This window comes from Myxocyprinus asiaticus, chromosome 47 (genome assembly GCF_019703515.2).
Source record: "Myxocyprinus asiaticus isolate MX2 ecotype Aquarium Trade chromosome 47, UBuf_Myxa_2, whole genome shotgun sequence".
NCBI lineage: Eukaryota > Metazoa > Chordata > Actinopteri > Cypriniformes > Catostomidae > Myxocyprinus > Myxocyprinus asiaticus.
Window position 1 is genome coordinate 13728866 of NC_059390.1, and position 17840 is coordinate 13746705.

Sequence of the window (17840 nt, forward strand, 5' to 3'; positions counted from 1 at the left end):
CCGTTTAGTGTAGTGTTTGAGGGTGGGTCAAAGCTGTTCGCGAGCAGCCAATGAAGACCAGAGGCGGGTTTTTTGTTACCAAATTACCTAGGTTAGTACAGGAAGTAAGTCTGGAATTACTAATGACTCGTTTCAGGTGTTCAGAATCGGTTCTTTCTTTTGTGAGTCAATAACTCCATTTGTCGTGCACTTTGATTTTTGAAACTTTGCAGACCTTTTTACATTCACAAACAGCTATATAACACACTACATGAAAGGTAATATTTGAAAAACCATAATAGGTGCTCTTTAAAAAGACAAAGTGAGTTAGGAAAACATGGAAAAAAACAGACATTTTTATAAAGCTATTTTCATTTTCCTCAGCTTTTCCTGACTAAGCAGACTCTGCTTACCCCAGACACATGTGTATTAATTTTGCCTGTATTGTTTGTTCTGTTCTACTTATGGTTATCATCACTTGTCATATTTAGACATTATCTGTAGAGAGCTATAGAAGCCTTCGGAGTCTTACTGTTTTTCTAGCTTGGATTATTTCAAATGGAAAAATAACTTATTTTGTATTGATCTCTAAAAGAAAAAAATATTAAAAACATAACTACTTTGCCTGTGAAAAGCATGGCTTTGATGGTCCACCAGTGAAACCAGCACTAACCAGCCTAGACCACCATGGAAATTCATGCTGGTGCAAGATGGGCTTTTAAACAGGAAGGACCAAGACTGCTATAGAAAATATTTAGAAAACATTTAATAGCATAATATATTTTTCAAACAGTTAAAAATAGCATAATTTTTTAGGATATTGCATATTTTCTTATAAGTTGAAAATACCAACATAGTCATTTTTTAAGATTTATCATATTGTACAGCATGTAATGTTAACAGCGCATACTTCTCTCATTAAGTCAATATAAATCTTTAGCCAAATCAAACAGTACATGCTGCATTTGTGCACACGAGTACGTCTGTATGATGTTTTAAATCAGGAGTTGAAGAAGTGTGCTGCCTTCTCTTCACTGTGTCCATATAAAGCTAAATCTCAAGAGCTGTGTTTGGTCTCCAGTTATCCACTAAAGACTACTGTGTATTAAAGTCAAGTTATTGTAAACTGACCTGTTTTTAGTTAAAGATTTAGCAAAAACAAATGTGCTATATACAGTAGAATATATGTACAGTAGGGTTTGAGAGAACTATTAAAATTATTCTATTGTGTATTTCTCTAATAAAAATTTTTTTTTTAAAAAATCAACATTGCAAAAGTAACATGAGTTTCATAATTTCTTAGTATTTGGTATGTCTCCATTTTGCTTTAATGACAGCATGCACTCGAGCTGGAATGGACTGCACAAGTTTCTGCAAATCCTGATGATCCATGTTATCCAGCATGATTTGTGGATTTTCCAAAGAGCATGCTGTGTGCTTAAATGGAAGCAAGATCTGAACTTTGTACAAAGGAGCTACCATGGTCAAATGTCACAAATTTGCTTATTTGAGTAGTTAATAGTCCTAAATCTTAAATATTTCTTATTCATTTCACGTCATAACGTTTCTTTGTTTTAAACTTTTCAAAATCCTAAAACTTAATTTCCAGTTTTAAATGACATTTTAATCCAATATTTTCAATGCGGTGTCAGACTTTTGGACCCCACTGTATACGATATACTTAAAGTTTTTATGTGCCCTTTTGTCACCAATAGGAAAGATTGTTATTGATGGCATTGACATCTGCAAGCTTCCACTTCAAACTCTAAGATCTCGTATGTCAATCATCCTGCAGGATCCAGTGCTGTTCAGCGGCTCCATCCGGTACACACACACATACTTACTCATGCAAACACACAAACAGACACACAAACACATGTTTATGTATAGTGCATGCACCCTCACACACACAACTAAACTGACCCAAACAGACAAGACCAGGGACAATAAACACTCACTTCCTGTATTACTTTTTTAATCAGAAGTTCAGTATAAACACAGATCATTTATAAAACACAGAGATCCTCAAGAGGTTAAATTTATATGGGATTTACACTTAAATGGCATTGCATAATTATGCTATTTTCAGAATAAAATATATATTCTTGTAAGATATTACTTTATGCTCAGATGTCTCCTTTTTCAAACAGTATTGAAAATCCTAAGTATTTCTTTTATTGGATATTCAGTATGTAGCCTCAGTTTAAACTTGTTTGATCTTCTCACGGATACTAAGTGTCATGTTTGTTTCTGAAGACAGCAAGCATATGGGGTTTATTTAAAGAGGCCACCAAGGGATAAGAAGAAAATAAAACTGAACCACCATCAGACGTCATCTGGGAATAGTTCAGGGCAGGCTGTTGTCATGACGATGTTTATATGAACCAGGGCTAATGGATCATTGGTCACAAGACTTTTACTAATATGGCATATATGCAGCAATTTGCCTGAATGTGAAGTACAGAGAGTGCGAGTTATCAGCCCAGAACAGCTTTTCTTGATTTAACTTAGAAAATACAAGGCCATAAAGCTGTGGTTGGAAGCCACTTTCCAGTCAAAAGAGGATGTGAGTTGGAAGAATCTAGGTTCATTAGCATTGCTTGATATGGTCATTGGGTGCATTAACACAGAGTCCCCTGCGTCTTTTGTTCATTTGAATGATATTCATACATTTATGATGTTCCATCTCATATGATTTTGTTTCTTCCATGGAACACTAAAGGAGTTATTTTCCAGATATCCAAGCTGTTCTTTTCCATACATTGAAAATGAATGGGGACTGGGGTAGTCAAGCTCTTAAATCTCATGCACATTTGTGCACATTCAAATATGGCACGTCAAAACATCAATGATTTATTGATCACAAAATACTCCAGAACCAATCACATCTGATGTCATTGATGTGCTTTATCTGAATGTAATGAACATGAATGAAATTTCATAGCTACAGTGGAGGGGAAGATTTTCAATGAATATTTACCTAAATATCCCTCTTTTTTTACACAAAACTATTGTATTACTTATGGAACTTAGCGCATGAGTCATATCGACTGCTTTTATCATTTAAATTTTGTCATTTTATGGTGCTTGACAGCTCCAGGCCCCATTCACTTTCATTGAATGGGAATAATAGTAGTCAGAAGAACATTCTTCAAACCATTTTCATTTGTGTTTAATGGAAAGAAAGTCATACAGTTTGGTAACTGATGACAGAAGATGACTTTCATTTTTGGGTGAACTGTCCCTTTAAGTTGTTATGTAATATTATGTCTTTTTGTTTGCACATGTATACGTGCATTTTCACAGGTTAAATCTTGACCCAGAGTGCACTTGCACTGATGACAGGCTTTGGGAAGCCCTGGAAATTGCGCAATTGAAAAATATGGTGAAAGCACTCCCAGGAGGACTGGGTAAGACTGACACACTCCAACTGTTCAGCCCTTATCAGAACTGATTGAAAACATTGATGCCATCATGTCAGTCACCCCATCATTTTGACACTAACTGGACATTCTCTATTGAAATAAAATGCTGGATTTTTGCCTAGTCTTGTTATTTTGTAAATAAGAACAGCTGTAAAGCATCATGCTGCATGGCTCTCTTCCTGCAGATGCCGTGGTAACAGAAGGAGGGGAGAACTTCAGTGTGGGTCAGAGACAGCTCTTCTGTCTAGCCCGGGCCTTTGTCCGCAAAAGCAGCATCCTCATTATGGATGAGGCAACAGCTTCTATAGACATGGCCACGGTAACAGTGAAAATTAAATTATGTTACCATGTTATCCACCATCGTGTTGTTCCAAACATGTATGACTTTCTTCCAATTAACACAAGGGAGAATGGTAGCCTCATCACCATTTAATTTCATTGTATGGAAAAAAGATGCATTGAAAGTAAATGGTGCTAACGTGCTGCCTAACATCTTCTTTTGTGTTCTACGAAAGAAAGCCATTTGGGTTAGGAACAACATGAGGGGAAGTAAATGATTACTATCCCTTTAATATCCGTTATATTCGTTAGAGCATTCATTTACAGTAGTTGTTTAAGACTTGTTTGAGACAGAACACATGGTTTTAACAATATTTAGCATAATTATTGTACAAATGTGAACAGTTATTGCTATAAATGAGGGATACCAAAGCATTTGTTCCAAATTCAACAGGAAAATATTCTTCAAAAAGTGGTGATGACGGCATTTGCTGATCGGACGGTTGTCACCATTGCTGTAAGTTACCCTTTCAAATTTATCTTAGCAGACCTACAGTATATGAAAGACAGAAATACAAGACATTCTCAAAGTAGCTCTTTGAAGGAAAATGCTTGCCTGACTTTGACAGTGCCACTCTTTCCTCATCTTCCTCCACCACTTTTAAAATCTGCTGACAATCAGTGTTCTATAAATCTTTTGGCATTAACACATTGGCTCATATCTGTATTATAACCCTGCAGCCAAATACACTGTCGTCTGATGTTTGTTCATTATACCAAATGAAACAAGCGTGTCACTGTTTGTGTCACTTAAATCACAACTAATAAAATGATCTATTTAAAAATGGTTTTAAGTGCCACAGAACAAGATTGAGCTCTGAATAAATGCATGTTTTTTTCTGCTTCTCTGTTTCCTGCCCTATTCCACTCATTTTCGATTTCGCACCCCCTTTTTTCCTGTCTGTTCCCTTCCCTCCCCTCTTTCCCTGTCTGCCCGTCTCTGTTCTTCTGTGGCACAGCACCTAGTTTCCTCCATCGTGGAGGCAGAGCAGGTGCTGGTGTTCTCCTCTGGGACTCTGGTAGAGTGTGACAGCGCTGCTAATCTCTTGATGCAGGAGGACAGTCTCTTCAGCATCTTAGTGCAGACACACAAGTAGGGGTTCTCTGGCTCCACTCCTAAGCGCCTGCACCCTGGCACATTGGTTGGTAAACGTGAGCTTCCTGTGTGTGCCATTTTAAAACATTTTTAGGTGACTGTCAATAACACTAAGTGAATCTCACAAAAACATGTGCAGGTGACATTTCACCTCAAAATCATTGGAGAAAAATAAAATGTTTTGTAAGAAAAGAAAATGAAACAATTTTTAGGACCATTAAGGTTTTTTTGTATTGTTCATTATTGTCATGACAATTAAGCACATTTACACCCCAAATTCTCATTATCTTCATGTGTCTAGATGTTTTACTTTTGAGTTGGTTTTTTTGTAATTCCCGTTATTCATTATGAAGATTCTTATTAGATTCACATTACTGTAATACAATATTTCTTTTATTAAAAGGAATATTCTGGGTGTAATACAAGTTAAGCTCAGTTGACAGCATTTGTGGTATAATGTTGATAACAACAAAAATTAATTTCGACTTGTCCCTCCTTTTGTTAAAAAAAAAAAAAGGCAAAAATCTGGGTCACAGTGACCATGTTTACATGCCAGTGGCATAGCCATGGGTGGGCCGGCAAATGAGACCCAGGCCAACCCAGAATATTAGAGATTATTCCTTGACTTCAAATATATATTTATAAAACAGTTAAAAAATGCATAAATTCTGATTTCTGAAAGTGTGAAAGAACTGTTTGAACACGCCGCTTCACTGTTGTTAAGATAAAATTGTTTTAAAATTTGAGAGAAAATTTGGCCAATCCATTTTTATTGAGGCCCACCCAAAAGTAATTTCCTTGCTATGCCCTTGTTACATAAGAAAACAGTTTATTCCAGGGTTTTTGCATGTTCCTAGTATGTTATTAGCACTTAGCTAGGCATTGTTAGCTTGTTTTAGCATGTTGCTAGCATGTTTTAGCACTTAGCTAGGGATTGCTAGCATGTTTTAGCATGTTGCTAATGCGTTTATAGCATATTTAGCACTTAGCTATGCATTACTAACATGTTTTAGCATGTTGCTAGCATGTTTATAGCATTTTTAGCACTTAGCTAGGCATTTTTAGCATGTTGCTGAAATGTTGATAAGCATTGCTAGCATGTTGCTAGAATGTTACTAGGCATTGCTAGCATGCCTTAACATGTTGCTAGGCATTGCTAGCATGTTTTAGCACATAGCTAGGCATTGCTAGCATGTTTTAGCATGTTGCTAGGCATTGCTAACATGTTTTAGCACATAGCTAGGCATTGCTAGCATGTTTTAGCATGTTGCTAGGCATTGCTAGCATTTTCTATTATTTTTCTTAGCATGTTTTCAGCATATTGCTAGCCTGTTCCAAGTCATTGCTAGCATGTTTTAGCACTTAGCTAGGCATTGATAGCATGTTTTAGCATGTTGCTAGAAATGTTGCCGCTTTATGCTGTCCATGTAAACGTAGTCAGTGAGGCACTTACAATGGAAGTGAATGTATCAATCCGTAAACTTTAAAATACTCACTGTGTCAAAATATAGCCACAAGACATAAACAGTATCTCTTTTAATATGATTTTGGTCTGATAAATTTGATTACTTACCTTTTCTGTGTAAAGTTATATTCAATTTTACAACTTCGTTGCCATGACGATATAAATCAGCATAAACCCTAAAACGACTGTAAAAATCATGAACAGAAGTAATGTACGTGCATTAATAAAAATATAAGCTCAACATTTCTGCCTTTAAACCCTCCAAAAATGTGCCGCATTTACTTCCATTGTACAGGCCTCACTGTAAACTCGATTTCTGCTTCTTCTTTCTTTTTTCTTTTTTTAAAGAAAAGGAGGGACAAGCCAAAATAATTTTTTTGTGGTAATCAACATAATGCCACAAATGCGGTTAACTGAGCTTAAATTTGAACCTAGAATAAAGACAGTATGACAAATACTACCATTATGTAAGTACTTTGCATTTTTTTAAAAATTTTATACACTACCGGTATAAATATATATTTTTTTTTTTTCACATTTTAGGATAATAGTAAAGTCATCAAAACTATGGAATAACATAAATGGAACTATGGGAATTATGTTGTGACTAAACAAAATCCAAAATAAATCAAAACTGTGTTATATTTTAGCATCTTCAAAGTAGTCACCCTTTGCCTAGAATTTTCAAAAATATACTCTTGACATTTTCTCGACCATCTTCTTGAGGTATTACCCTGGGATGCTTTTTAAACAGTATTGCAGAAGTTCCCATCTATGTTGGGCACTTATTGGCTGCTTTTCTTTATTATTTGGTCCTAGTCATCAATTTGAAAAACTTTTTTTTTTTTATTATTACATTTTAGTTTTATAATGAAATAAATTAATATGGTGGCACAATTATATTTTTGTCTACAAAACTAATTTCAAACATTTAAGCATACACCTTCAGATCAAAAGATTTTTAAGATCATGTGAAACATTTCAGTCAAGTGTTTCAAAACTTTTGACAGGTAGTGTAGGTATGTGTATATATATATATATATATATATATATATATATATATATATATATTTTTGTTTTTTTTTTTTTTGCAATAAAGTAGTCAGAATTATTTTATTTTATTTTTTCTTTTCATTATGTTAATGAGAATTGCAGGGAAAAGTGCTTAATTATTTAAATCAAAATAATGTCAAAATGCAAAGATAATTATAAGTTCTAAATGTAGTCTTTATTTTCTTTAAACAAAACAATTTTAATCATTGCTTTTGATTTTGGGGTGAAATACTGTATGACCAGGACATGTTCTTGACAGGTTTCGTGAAATGTTCCCATTTTAAAAGAAGATCATTGTTATTTTCAGCCCCTTTGAGTCAGCTTCCTTAGTATCAAAGCTTAAAAAGACCAACAGGTACAGTACATAACATTTCAATGGAGAATTATCACAGTGCAGTTAGCCTTAATCTCTGTCAGGAAAGCAGCCAAAGGTGTTTATGATAGATTGTCCAAGTAATTTCTGGATCTTTTGTGAGTTTCACTAAATACAGTCCTAACATGGCTGCACCTGCTACTGTTTATGTGCTCAAAATGAATGAGAAAATCTTTGTAGTTTTTCCCCAGACTGTTTGTCATTGTTCCTGTAAACAGCAGCTCAATGTATTACTCTGATTATAGAACCTTGAGGTGATTTCAGCACCAAATTTAAAAGACCTGGTGCCTTTCACGGCCATCGCAGGGCTACACAGTGCAGTTGATACAGTAGACGGGACGCACGCTTGTTTCATTGCATCAGCACAGGATGAAGAAATATTAATCAACCGAAAAACAAAATCTATCTATCTATCTATGAGGAATTTGCTGACAAATAGTGCTTCCCTGTCTACCAGTCACTTCAAGATTTAAAAGAGCACGCTTATAAAATGTGATGTCATCCATAGCATCGAGGTCAACTCCGCCTTACTCTTATCTTTAGATTTCTTACTAAAACTTGCTCTTAGCAGTTTTGTGAATAGGTTTTATGCAAAAACTCCTAGCTAGGAACTCTTTGGAGAGCTCCTAGTGGTTAGATAAAACCTTTGTGAATACGGTCCCTGGACTGTTAAATTGCATCCTCCACTTTATACGTTTTAGTAAATGCTGATGTGTTGTTTTGATAGACATGCAATTTGCGCACATCTTAATTGTGCTTGTTTTCCACAGCATCGTGTCCACACTATACTGACAGCTGATCTAGTCATCGTGATGAAGAGAGGAAGCATCATGGAGAATGGAAAACCAGAGATTCTCATGGAACAAGAGGATGGCCTGTTTGCATCTTTTGTCAAAGCTGACATGTAGAGTCACTCAGCTCCATCACCTGCTATACCACTTTTGGCCTTATAGAAACAGCAGCCACTTTTGCCTGTGAATCGGCATTGGAAAGGACTGACCTACAGCTGAAACTGATTGAAGAACCAGGTCTTTTGAACTGTTACTGTTTTATATGAAACTTAAGCACAGTATTAGATTCTCTCTTTTTTTAAGAATTTTGTTACCTTTGTGCTCTTTTTCTAATGACACATGTACTCTGAAACACATACTGTAAGCAATAAGCATGTATCTACTGTGTTTTGACTAGTACCAACACTGTACAGAGTATGTCTCCTCTTCCGAGGCCTGACACTCTTCTCTGTCTGTCTGAAGTGCATTGCTGATAGATACAGATCTATATAGGACAAATATAGCTGGCTTCCCAAAGCCTGCACTCTCTGCACTCTACATGCCTGTGGTTGGCCTCTAGAGAGAACTGTGAGCCCTCACTTTCTGGGGAGTGGCACAATGTCCACCACATACACCCTAATTTGTTATTCACACCCTATGCATATATGAAATTGATTGTATTTTATACTTTGTGCTGTATTCCTCTTATGCAAATACTTAACCAATAGTGGCATCTAACTTTGTGTTGCACAATCAGTGGCCCTTGTTTTTGTCTGCTTTTTGTTGGTTCAGTCATTTTTTTCTTTTACATGTTTAATTTTTTTACATTTTACATGGATCTCACAAATAATGTCAATGACAGTGCCATGTTTTTGGCTTACAGTAATGAGAATTTGCAGGAAAATGCTTAATTGTCTGAAAAATCCCTAAAATCATGTTAACATGCATATCATTTGAGTCTTGTGGCTATACTTTTGAAACAGTGAAATTTTAACATTTATGGATTGGCCTCATTTACTTCCATTGTAAGTGCCTCATTATAACTCAGATTTTTTCTTTTTTTAAAGAAAAGGAGTGACAAGTCGAATTAATTTTTGTAGTAATCAACATTATGCCACAAATTGCAGTCGATTGAGCGTAACTTGTATTGAACATGTAATATTCCTTTAATTTTCTTTATGCAAAATTTTATTTCTTTGTTTTTTCTTTTACTTTGGGGGTGAAATATGACCTAAACATTTCTTTATATCAGATTTACCCATAACTAAAAAACTAAAGAACCATAAATGTATGGTTCACATTCTAATAGCTTTCTCTGCAGAATCTAGTACTAAATTTACTAGATTCTAAAAGTCTAAATTTCAGGTTACTGTAAGTACAGGTTAAAGATCATTTCAAATCACCTATGCAGTTCTTCTCTCCTCATATGCTATGACGCTTTATTATGGTGATGTAAAAACTTGTCTGCAGTGTCTGGACACCCAAGCAATAATACACTATAAACATGCAACACAGATGACCACCCGTTTCTCTCATCTTCCTTTAAAAGAGTGCCAGTCTACACCCTGCCATCTTCCCTTCTACCTTTAAACTTTTGGCTTTCTTTATTTCAACACTTTGCTTTCTGGAACAGTCACAGCCAAGGATGATCCAAGCAATATGCTGTACAGTATGTGAGTGTTTGTTCCAACAGTAAAATGATGGATTACTCTGTTGGAAGTAAGCTGTTGGTGTATTGCTGTGGGATATTTTGTTCATTGGACACTAACAGGGACATTGATTGTGAATATTGCGGTGAGCTGTGATGTCACACATGAGTAGTGATTTTCCAGTAACTTGTGAATTCAACCACGTGCGTAAAACTGCAGCTGACACACTTCACACACTCTGATGATGTGTAAACAGAAGAGAGCAGAATGTTAAACATCACTGCAAGCCAACTGTATCACATTTCAGCCTGTCATATCAGAGAACACTTTAGTTTATCACAGTTGGATGCATAATAAGTTTGATTTAAATGCAATTTCAGGTATTTGCATGTCATGATGGACTGTTTTAAATGTATATATGTCATTAATATGGCATTTGTATCATATGCATGAAACAGAGCATTGTACAGTGTGCCTAACTTTTTTACACATGACATGAAATAAACTTTTTTGCTTTGTGTGTTTACCTATTTCATTTTCTGTTGGGTAAGTTACTCAAAAAAGTAATCCACTACAAGTTACTAATTACTTCTCTACAATTGTTATCAGATTGCACTACTCATTGCTTCATGGAAAAAGTACTTTTAAAAGTTACTTTTTAAATACTTTTCACAGAAAAGTTTTTGCTTTTCTGCTTAACGAATTTAAAATAATGTCTATTTTCTCCTTGTTTACTGTCGCACTCAAGAAATATGGTCAGCACTCCACATTTCTACCTTACAGTGACTCATTGATGAGTCTTCAGCTGCCACAGAAACCCAAACAGACGTATAGTAACATGAAATTCATGGTTTAAATGTCTTATACATGAATAATATTATTTTAGATATATGTATAACCAAAGTAATGTACTTAAAAGTAATTAACTTCACTGAAAGTCACTAACTGTTATTAAATTATAATAATTTAAAATGCAATATGTTACACTAATTTAATATTACAGTAACTTTTAATTTGTAATCAGATTACACCCAACATTGATTATTTATTATGTTAAATTTCATTTAACAGTGGTGCTTTACAGATGTGTAAAGCCTTGAAATCATAGAGATAATGTAAACAAAAAACTTAAAACCAAGCAATGAGTGTTCATATTTGGTGGGAAACATATATATATATATATATATATAGCCAGTTTTTTTAGATTTACGTATTTCAATTCCATAACAAAATGTAATCAAATTTGTGTATTTTTTTAACAAGATTAAATTAATAAAACTTAAATATTTAGGATTTGTTTTATTTTATTTTGTTAAATTAATTAAATTTGATAAAATTTTGTTGGAATTGAAAATGAAATTTAAATTCCTCAATAAAAAAATTAAAAAAAAGTTTTGAGTGTATACCACAGTAATTGTATTATTTGTTATATTTGTGTCCCTTGTGGAGTCTCAGACGTTTAAAGATTTATCCACCTTATTTTGCAACGCGGAAGTAAGCAGTGGCTGCAGTTCCAGCGAATGTGAGGAAGTCCCGCTGGCATTGACAGCAGTGTAAATAACTAGAAAGTTATAATACCAGAGTTAGTGATCTGGGCTTATAAACTATCAAACAACCACAGGATGTACAGCAGAATGATGAGCCAATGTCAGATAATTTTCTAACGTCAGCATTTATAGTAAAAGTGTAAGTAAATCATTCACTTGTTGCTGTGTGTTGTTGTATTGAAGAGACGGTAATAAAATCTGCTTCTTTCTTTAACGAGATCGTGACGATGCAGTATTTCTTGTCTCCACGTAAACCTCTGTTCATATGTACCTGCACCTCCTTAGTATTTTTTTATAGCTAAAATAGCTGGAAGTGGCTTATACCGGAAGTGATCCACATTCAATGTAGATAATGGCGGCGCCCTAGTTTGGCTGAAAAATAAAGTGGACAAGCAACTGAGCACTTTTAAAGGGAAATAGTTTGCTAAATAGCGACCCCTTCTGTTCAAGTTCATTATCCATGAAACTTTCCATCAACTTACTACGTCAGAAGATTCCTTTACTTTTCTTATTGTTCACATTGCAGCGCACATCTGACAATAGATGCACATTTAAAAGCATTTTACTCAAATGTAAAAACGTATTTACTGACCTGACATCAATTGGGCACATGTGAAGGATATCTGTTCATATGATTTTTTAAAATTATTTATTTATTTATTTATATTATTTTTTTTTATGAGAAGTTTATTCTTTCAATCTAAAAGGGTGGATATAATTAATTGAATCTTTAAAATTAGTTTTAAAAGATTCTCCTCTTCAGTCTCAGGGTTCCTCACTGCCAGCAGGACATGTACCGCCCATGATGTGCGTCAAGACTGCAGCAGGATTACTGGAATCATCATAAAGACACTTTTTAAACTACCTTAAGCGGTGGATTGTGTTCTGCTCTTTCGAAATTGTATAAACGTAAGAATACTGATTGTAGACAGATTATTATAACTTTGTTTTTCTCCTTCAACAGAGTTGGAGGGAAGATGCAGGATGGGCATTAAACTGGATTTGCGTGTTTGACATTCGTATTGGACTTTTGGAGAGGTTTGTTTCTTGGCCGTCTGCAGTGACATGCCCAAATAATGCTGGCAAGAAAAAGCATAATACCAGAGGAGTTCGCGCTCCCGGCGCTCATGTCGCGGATTCCCCGCAAGCCTGTGTTCAGGGACCGCGTGAACAAAGCGCGCTTCATCGCAAAGAGCGGCGCGTGCAACCTGGCGCACAAAAACATCCGCGAGCAGGGCAGATTCATGCAGGACGTGTTCACCACACTGGTGGATCTCAAATGGCGTTTCACACTAGTCATCTTTACCATGACTTTCCTGTGCAGCTGGCTGCTGTTCGCCATGGGCTGGTGGCTCGTGGCTTTTGCGCACGGGGATCTGGACCCCAATAATAAACACGGCGTAGAGCAATGTGTTACGAATGTCAAGTGAGTATGAGAAGTCGTTTTGAGAGATGCATTAAAATACACTGTAAAAAGTGGTAACCTGCAATTGTTTCCTTAAGAAGCTGTTTCTGCCTGATCTAACTCCTACATCCTACAGGTTGGTGTAACCTAATGCATTCAGGTTGATTCGGTGATATTAAACAATATTTTGAATTATGTTTGAACATTTAACATTATGTACTGTATGTTAAAGCAGCAAATGCTTATCAGTGTGACTGCTGAATGTCTGTTCAGCAAAATGTCTATCATAGATTAAATAATAATAATAATAATAATAATAATGTTTTGTACAAAAACACCAGACACCGGCATTTTATTATGTAGCTAAATAAATTAATAAATAAAGAAATAAAAAAACATATTTAAATAAATAAGTAAAAAATAAATAAATGGAATAATATTTAGTTGGTTTTAAATATATATATATATATATATATATATTACTAACATTTTGTAAAATTTGCAATACAACATGTACGTGTTGACAAATTAATTGTTATTCTGCAATATGATATAAAATAAGATATAAATAAAAATAATAAAGAACTATATACGTGCTGTAAATAAATATATAAGAAAAAATAAATAAGTAGTATAAAGGTATTGAGTTTTGTCAAATGTACAATATGCTACAACATAGTTGTTGACAGTGAAATGTTATTCTGCAAGCTCATCAATTTAAACTTAGATAAAAAAAAGAATAAAGTATAAGAATAAAAATAAGCAGGCTGTATAGGAATAGCCTAGTTCTTACGGTTAAAAACGATTGCTGTCAATAAAATAAAATAATCATGATTTCCAACTAGTTTTCAAAGCAGACTGAAACAGTAATAATGTCAAAAAAAAATTCCCTTAATTTTTACACTATTATTTTCTTTCAATTTTCTACAGACCCTCTAGCACCCCCTTGTGCCCCCCTAGGGGTCCCCGTACCCCAGTTTGAAAACCTCTGACATAATAAATAGGCCTACTCAATTTGATCAATGCTGCATAGTGAAAACAACAGCCATTCAAGAATAGTGGTTTCTATACTCTGGATAGTGCTGTTAGGGAGTAATGACTAATTGCCTGTTGGTAGAAACTTCGTTAAATTAAGCAGAAGCACATTAGTGAAAACTAATCACACTATTTGGTGTTTTGTATTGTAATAACACCTGACACGGCTGGGTCTAAGGGGAGCTGCCAACACAAACTTCTAATGCCCCCACCCTTACTGACAGTGAAATGATCAAGAGGCACTCTGCCCCTCAGACTGATGGCGAAACAATCAATGTTGCCCCCGCCCCCATTTTAATACAAGTACCCCACCAAAGATTGCATTCTAGTACCGGCCCTGATGCCTGACCTTCTATCCTTCTCTTCCAGGTCTTTCACCTCTGCCTTCCTCTTTTCCATCGAGGTGCAGGTGACCATCGGTTTCGGTGGGCGCATGATCACAGAGCAGTGTCCCACAGCCATAACGGTCCTCATATTACAGAACATCGCAGGCCTTATTATTAATGCCATAATGTTGGGCTGCATCTTCATGAAAACAGCCCAGTCCCACCGGCGTGCTGAGACTCTTATCTTCAGCCGACAGGCCGTCATCGCCGTACGCAACAACCGCCTGTGCTTCATGATCCGCGTGGGGGACCTGCGCAAAAGCATGATCATCAATGCTATTGTGCGCCTTCAGGTAGTCCGGAAAACCACCACGCCGGAAGGAGAGGTCATACCCATCCACCAAATCGACGTTCAGACGGAAAGCGCCGTGGCCAGCAACAGCATCTTCCTGTTGGCACCCCTGGTCATATGTCATGTCATTGACAAGGACAGTCCTCTATATGATCTCTCGGCAATGGAGTTGCAGTGTAGTGATCTTGAGGTGATTGTGATACTGGAAGGTGTGGTGGAGACCACGGGCATCACCACTCAGGCTCGCACCTCATACGTGGCCGAGGAGATCCAATGGGGCCACCGCTTTGTGCCTATTGTTACCGAGGAAGAGGGTGTGTACTCGGTGGACTATTCAAAGTTCGGGAACACGGTCAAGGTGGCCACCCCACGCTGTAGCGCCCGTGAGCTGGATGAGAAGCCCTCCATTCTGATCCAGACGCTCCAGAAGAGCGAGCTGTCTCACCAGAACTCTCTGCGCAAGAGGAACTCGATGCGCCGTAACAACTCCATGCGCAAGGGCAACTCCATGCGACGCAACAATTCGGCACTCGCTGTGCCCAAGGTGCAGTTCTTGACCCCGGAGGAAGGGCAAAACCTGCTTGTTACATGACATGAGGCCTACAATCACTTGTACTTTTCATGTCCTCTCCAGTTTTCTCTTCTGTTCCATTCTGATATGTGTGATGGAGCAACATGAGATATTGTTTCAATTTTGGCATGGCTTCCCCTGTGTGAAAGTCTGTGATTTTATTTAGCCTTACCCATTAAGGTCTCAAGCCTGGCTGATGTTATTTGCCATTAAGTTCATTCAGTGAAATATTAAAAATGTCCATGTTCCACATAATTCATGTTATGATTATTAATTACAATAACAATAATAAATATGTGTGATTTATCCAACCTGCTCCACAAAACAATTATTATGAACTAAATCTACTAGTCAAGTCAAGTCATTTATTTTATATAGTGCATTTACAACACACATTGTTTCAAAGCAGCTTTACACAAAATTATATTGTACCAGAGAATGACGCTGTGATGTCTTAAAATCATCATTGTGTGGTTTAAATAAATAACGTGATTGAAAATAATGCCTTAAAAAAGTTATTGTCTTTAGGCCCCCAGTTAGAAATCCAAAAGTGATGGTGGCAAGGAACAAATAACCTTGGGAGAAACCAGGCTCAGCTGGGAGATCTAGTTCCCCTCTGGCTAAATAGCATGAATATAATGCCAATATTAGTAATATATGTGTATTACAAGACTTCTTGATCAAGAGTAGATGTTGGAGGGCAATGTTTAACACTAAAGGATTGTGTATGAATTGTAAGTTTAATGTGTCTTTAAGTCCATTCTGAATTGACTGCGGAAGTGCATGTAGATAAAGTGTCCTTTTGTTTGGCTGATGAAGGCTACTATTCAGTACTGTATGTGTACTGTAACACACATGACCAACTTTTGTTTTTCTCACATTTTCTTTGGAAACTTAATGTCTGTGTTCTGTTATTATTATTATTATTATTCATTTGTTTAATTAAATAAACTTAAGCTACTTAAGTTATTGTAGTCTGTAATCAATGTGCTTAATAAAGCAGTTTGTCTTCTCTCTGTGAAATCCTCCACAATCCTTTTAATAGTAGAAAGTTGATGATGATGCCCTCTGGTGGCGAGCTGGCGAAAGTGTTGTTGTTGGTGACCTCTGGCGGTAAACTGGTAAAACTGCAGACATTCATGGTGACCTCTGGTGGTGTACTGGTAGAACTACAGGTGTGTAGATCCTACAAATGCAGTAGACTTCCCCGTTACAAGCAGCTTTTTTGTGCATTTCATCAAGGCGAGATGAATCAGTGATTAGCAAGGGCGTGCGGATGACAGATGTTGCTGTTAAAAGCCTCTAACAGATGTTAATTACCATCTCAAACGCTGACAGTGTCTGAAAGGCAGGTAAATTTCAATTATTTGCAGCACATGTATTTTAGGTTCAAGTAATCGACTGTTTAGTGAGTTCGATGCATTCACCAAATTTGGCCTGGTACTTCAACTGAAGTTATGATATAAAACTGTTATAATGACACATATAACTACAATAATAAAATGCACTTTAAACATTTTACTAGATGCATGATGTTCCCATGACAAGTTATATGCTAATGAAGCTGCAGTAACTGAAACGTTGACCCATATCACTTCACATACGAATTAAATAAATAACCCGCATTTAAATGCCATGTAAAATTTATAACATTGCACGTTTTGTACAATATCAAGAGGGTTTTATCAACTTTTACCTCACAAACTGAGGAAAGTGAGTAAACACTGCCCTCTGGTGGCTAGTTATGACATTAAAATGCGAGATGTCCATTGTAAGTGTTGATAAAGAAAAAAACTTGTATCACTATTAAACTGCCACCAGAGTTTAACTAGAGAAACATGGCTTTTATTTTCACCCGTATGTATCTATATTTTCTTAGTGTGGGTCTTAGTGACACTTTGAGGGATTCTGGATGCACTGCGTATTTAGTATGCTTGATAGACTGCATGCTTCGTATCCCAGCATGCATTGCTGGAAGATGCCCATATCCTACATTTCTATTAAATACCTATTTAAACACGCATTTATTTCACGAAATACTTCCACTACCGTATTTGCGATATGATCCCACCTCAGCAAAGACATTATCTGCGTTACAGGGAGTAGTAAATTACAACACCGTTCAGGGAACTCGTGTGTTGTTTGGTGACTTTCTCTCTCTGCCTGTTTTGGATTCAGCTTTGCGCAGTGGCAGTATCGTAGCCTATGAGGTTTATCCGAGGCGCGATTATTGCTAATTGAAAACTTTACCCAATACCCCGCCGTGACGACTTGAAATATAGTCGGCACTGGCAATTTTTGACGGTCTCTACGGAGACTGATCTTTCTGGTTAATAATAGAATTAGTAGGTTGTTTTAGAGTTTTTAATATTTAGTAAGTCTATAGCTTTATTAGCGTATTAACTTAAGACGTTAGGAATTGTTTTATTATCAGATATGTTGTAGTTTGTGCTTA

General features: G+C 36.2%; 2 protein-coding genes and 1 non-coding gene across 7 annotated transcripts in view; all 3 read left to right on the forward strand.

Annotated features, from left to right (window-relative positions):
- LOC127436903 (ATP-binding cassette sub-family C member 9-like) overlaps window positions 1-10669 on the forward strand; it is a 66192-nt gene extending 55523 nt beyond the window's left edge. For 2 of the 4 annotated variants that reach the window (XM_051691405.1, XM_051691407.1), the window contains exons 35-39: window positions 1695-1803; window positions 3286-3389; window positions 3590-3723; window positions 4138-4200; window positions 8501-10669. In XM_051691405.1, the coding sequence (XP_051547365.1) occupies window positions 1695-1803; window positions 3286-3389; window positions 3590-3723; window positions 4138-4200; window positions 8501-8638 (548 nt within the window). In that variant the 3' untranslated portion in view covers window positions 8639-10669. Of the gene's footprint in view, window positions 1-1694; window positions 1804-3285; window positions 3390-3589; window positions 3724-4137; window positions 4201-4702; window positions 4934-8500 lie in introns of all 4 variants that reach the window. The other 2 variants (XR_007896481.1, XM_051691406.1) reach the window with 2 other exon arrangements.
- Window positions 10670-12233: 1564 nt separating this feature from the next.
- Window positions 12234-16399, forward strand: LOC127436918 (ATP-sensitive inward rectifier potassium channel 8-like). Of its 2 annotated transcripts, XM_051691440.1 has the most exons (3): window positions 12234-12569; window positions 12661-13122; window positions 14506-16399. In XM_051691440.1, exons 2-3 carry the CDS (start codon window positions 12773-12775, stop codon window positions 15404-15406), a joined length of 1251 nt encoding a protein of 416 aa, XP_051547400.1. In that variant the 5' UTR covers window positions 12234-12569; window positions 12661-12772; the 3' UTR covers window positions 15407-16399. The 2 variants fall into 2 exon arrangements, with proteins under 2 accessions (XP_051547400.1, XP_051547398.1); XM_051691438.1 differs by having other exon boundaries at window positions 12234-13122.
- Window positions 16400-17561: 1162 nt separating this feature from the next.
- LOC127437067 (U4 spliceosomal RNA) lies at window positions 17562-17702 on the forward strand. The gene has a single exon (XR_007896517.1). It is a non-coding gene; the product is annotated as a U4 spliceosomal RNA (small nuclear RNA).
- Window positions 17703-17840: the final 138 nt, after the last annotated feature.

Excerpts from the sequence above, each read along its gene's own strand:
- LOC127436918 (XM_051691438.1), top strand. The coding sequence starts at position 12,773 with ATGCTGGCAAGAAAAAGCATAATACCAGAGGAGTTCGCGCTCCCGGCG. Across the intron at positions 13,123-14,505 it reads CAATGTGTTACGAATGTCAA|GTCTTTCACCTCTGCCTTCC; the intron begins GTGAGTATGAGA and ends CTTCTCTTCCAG.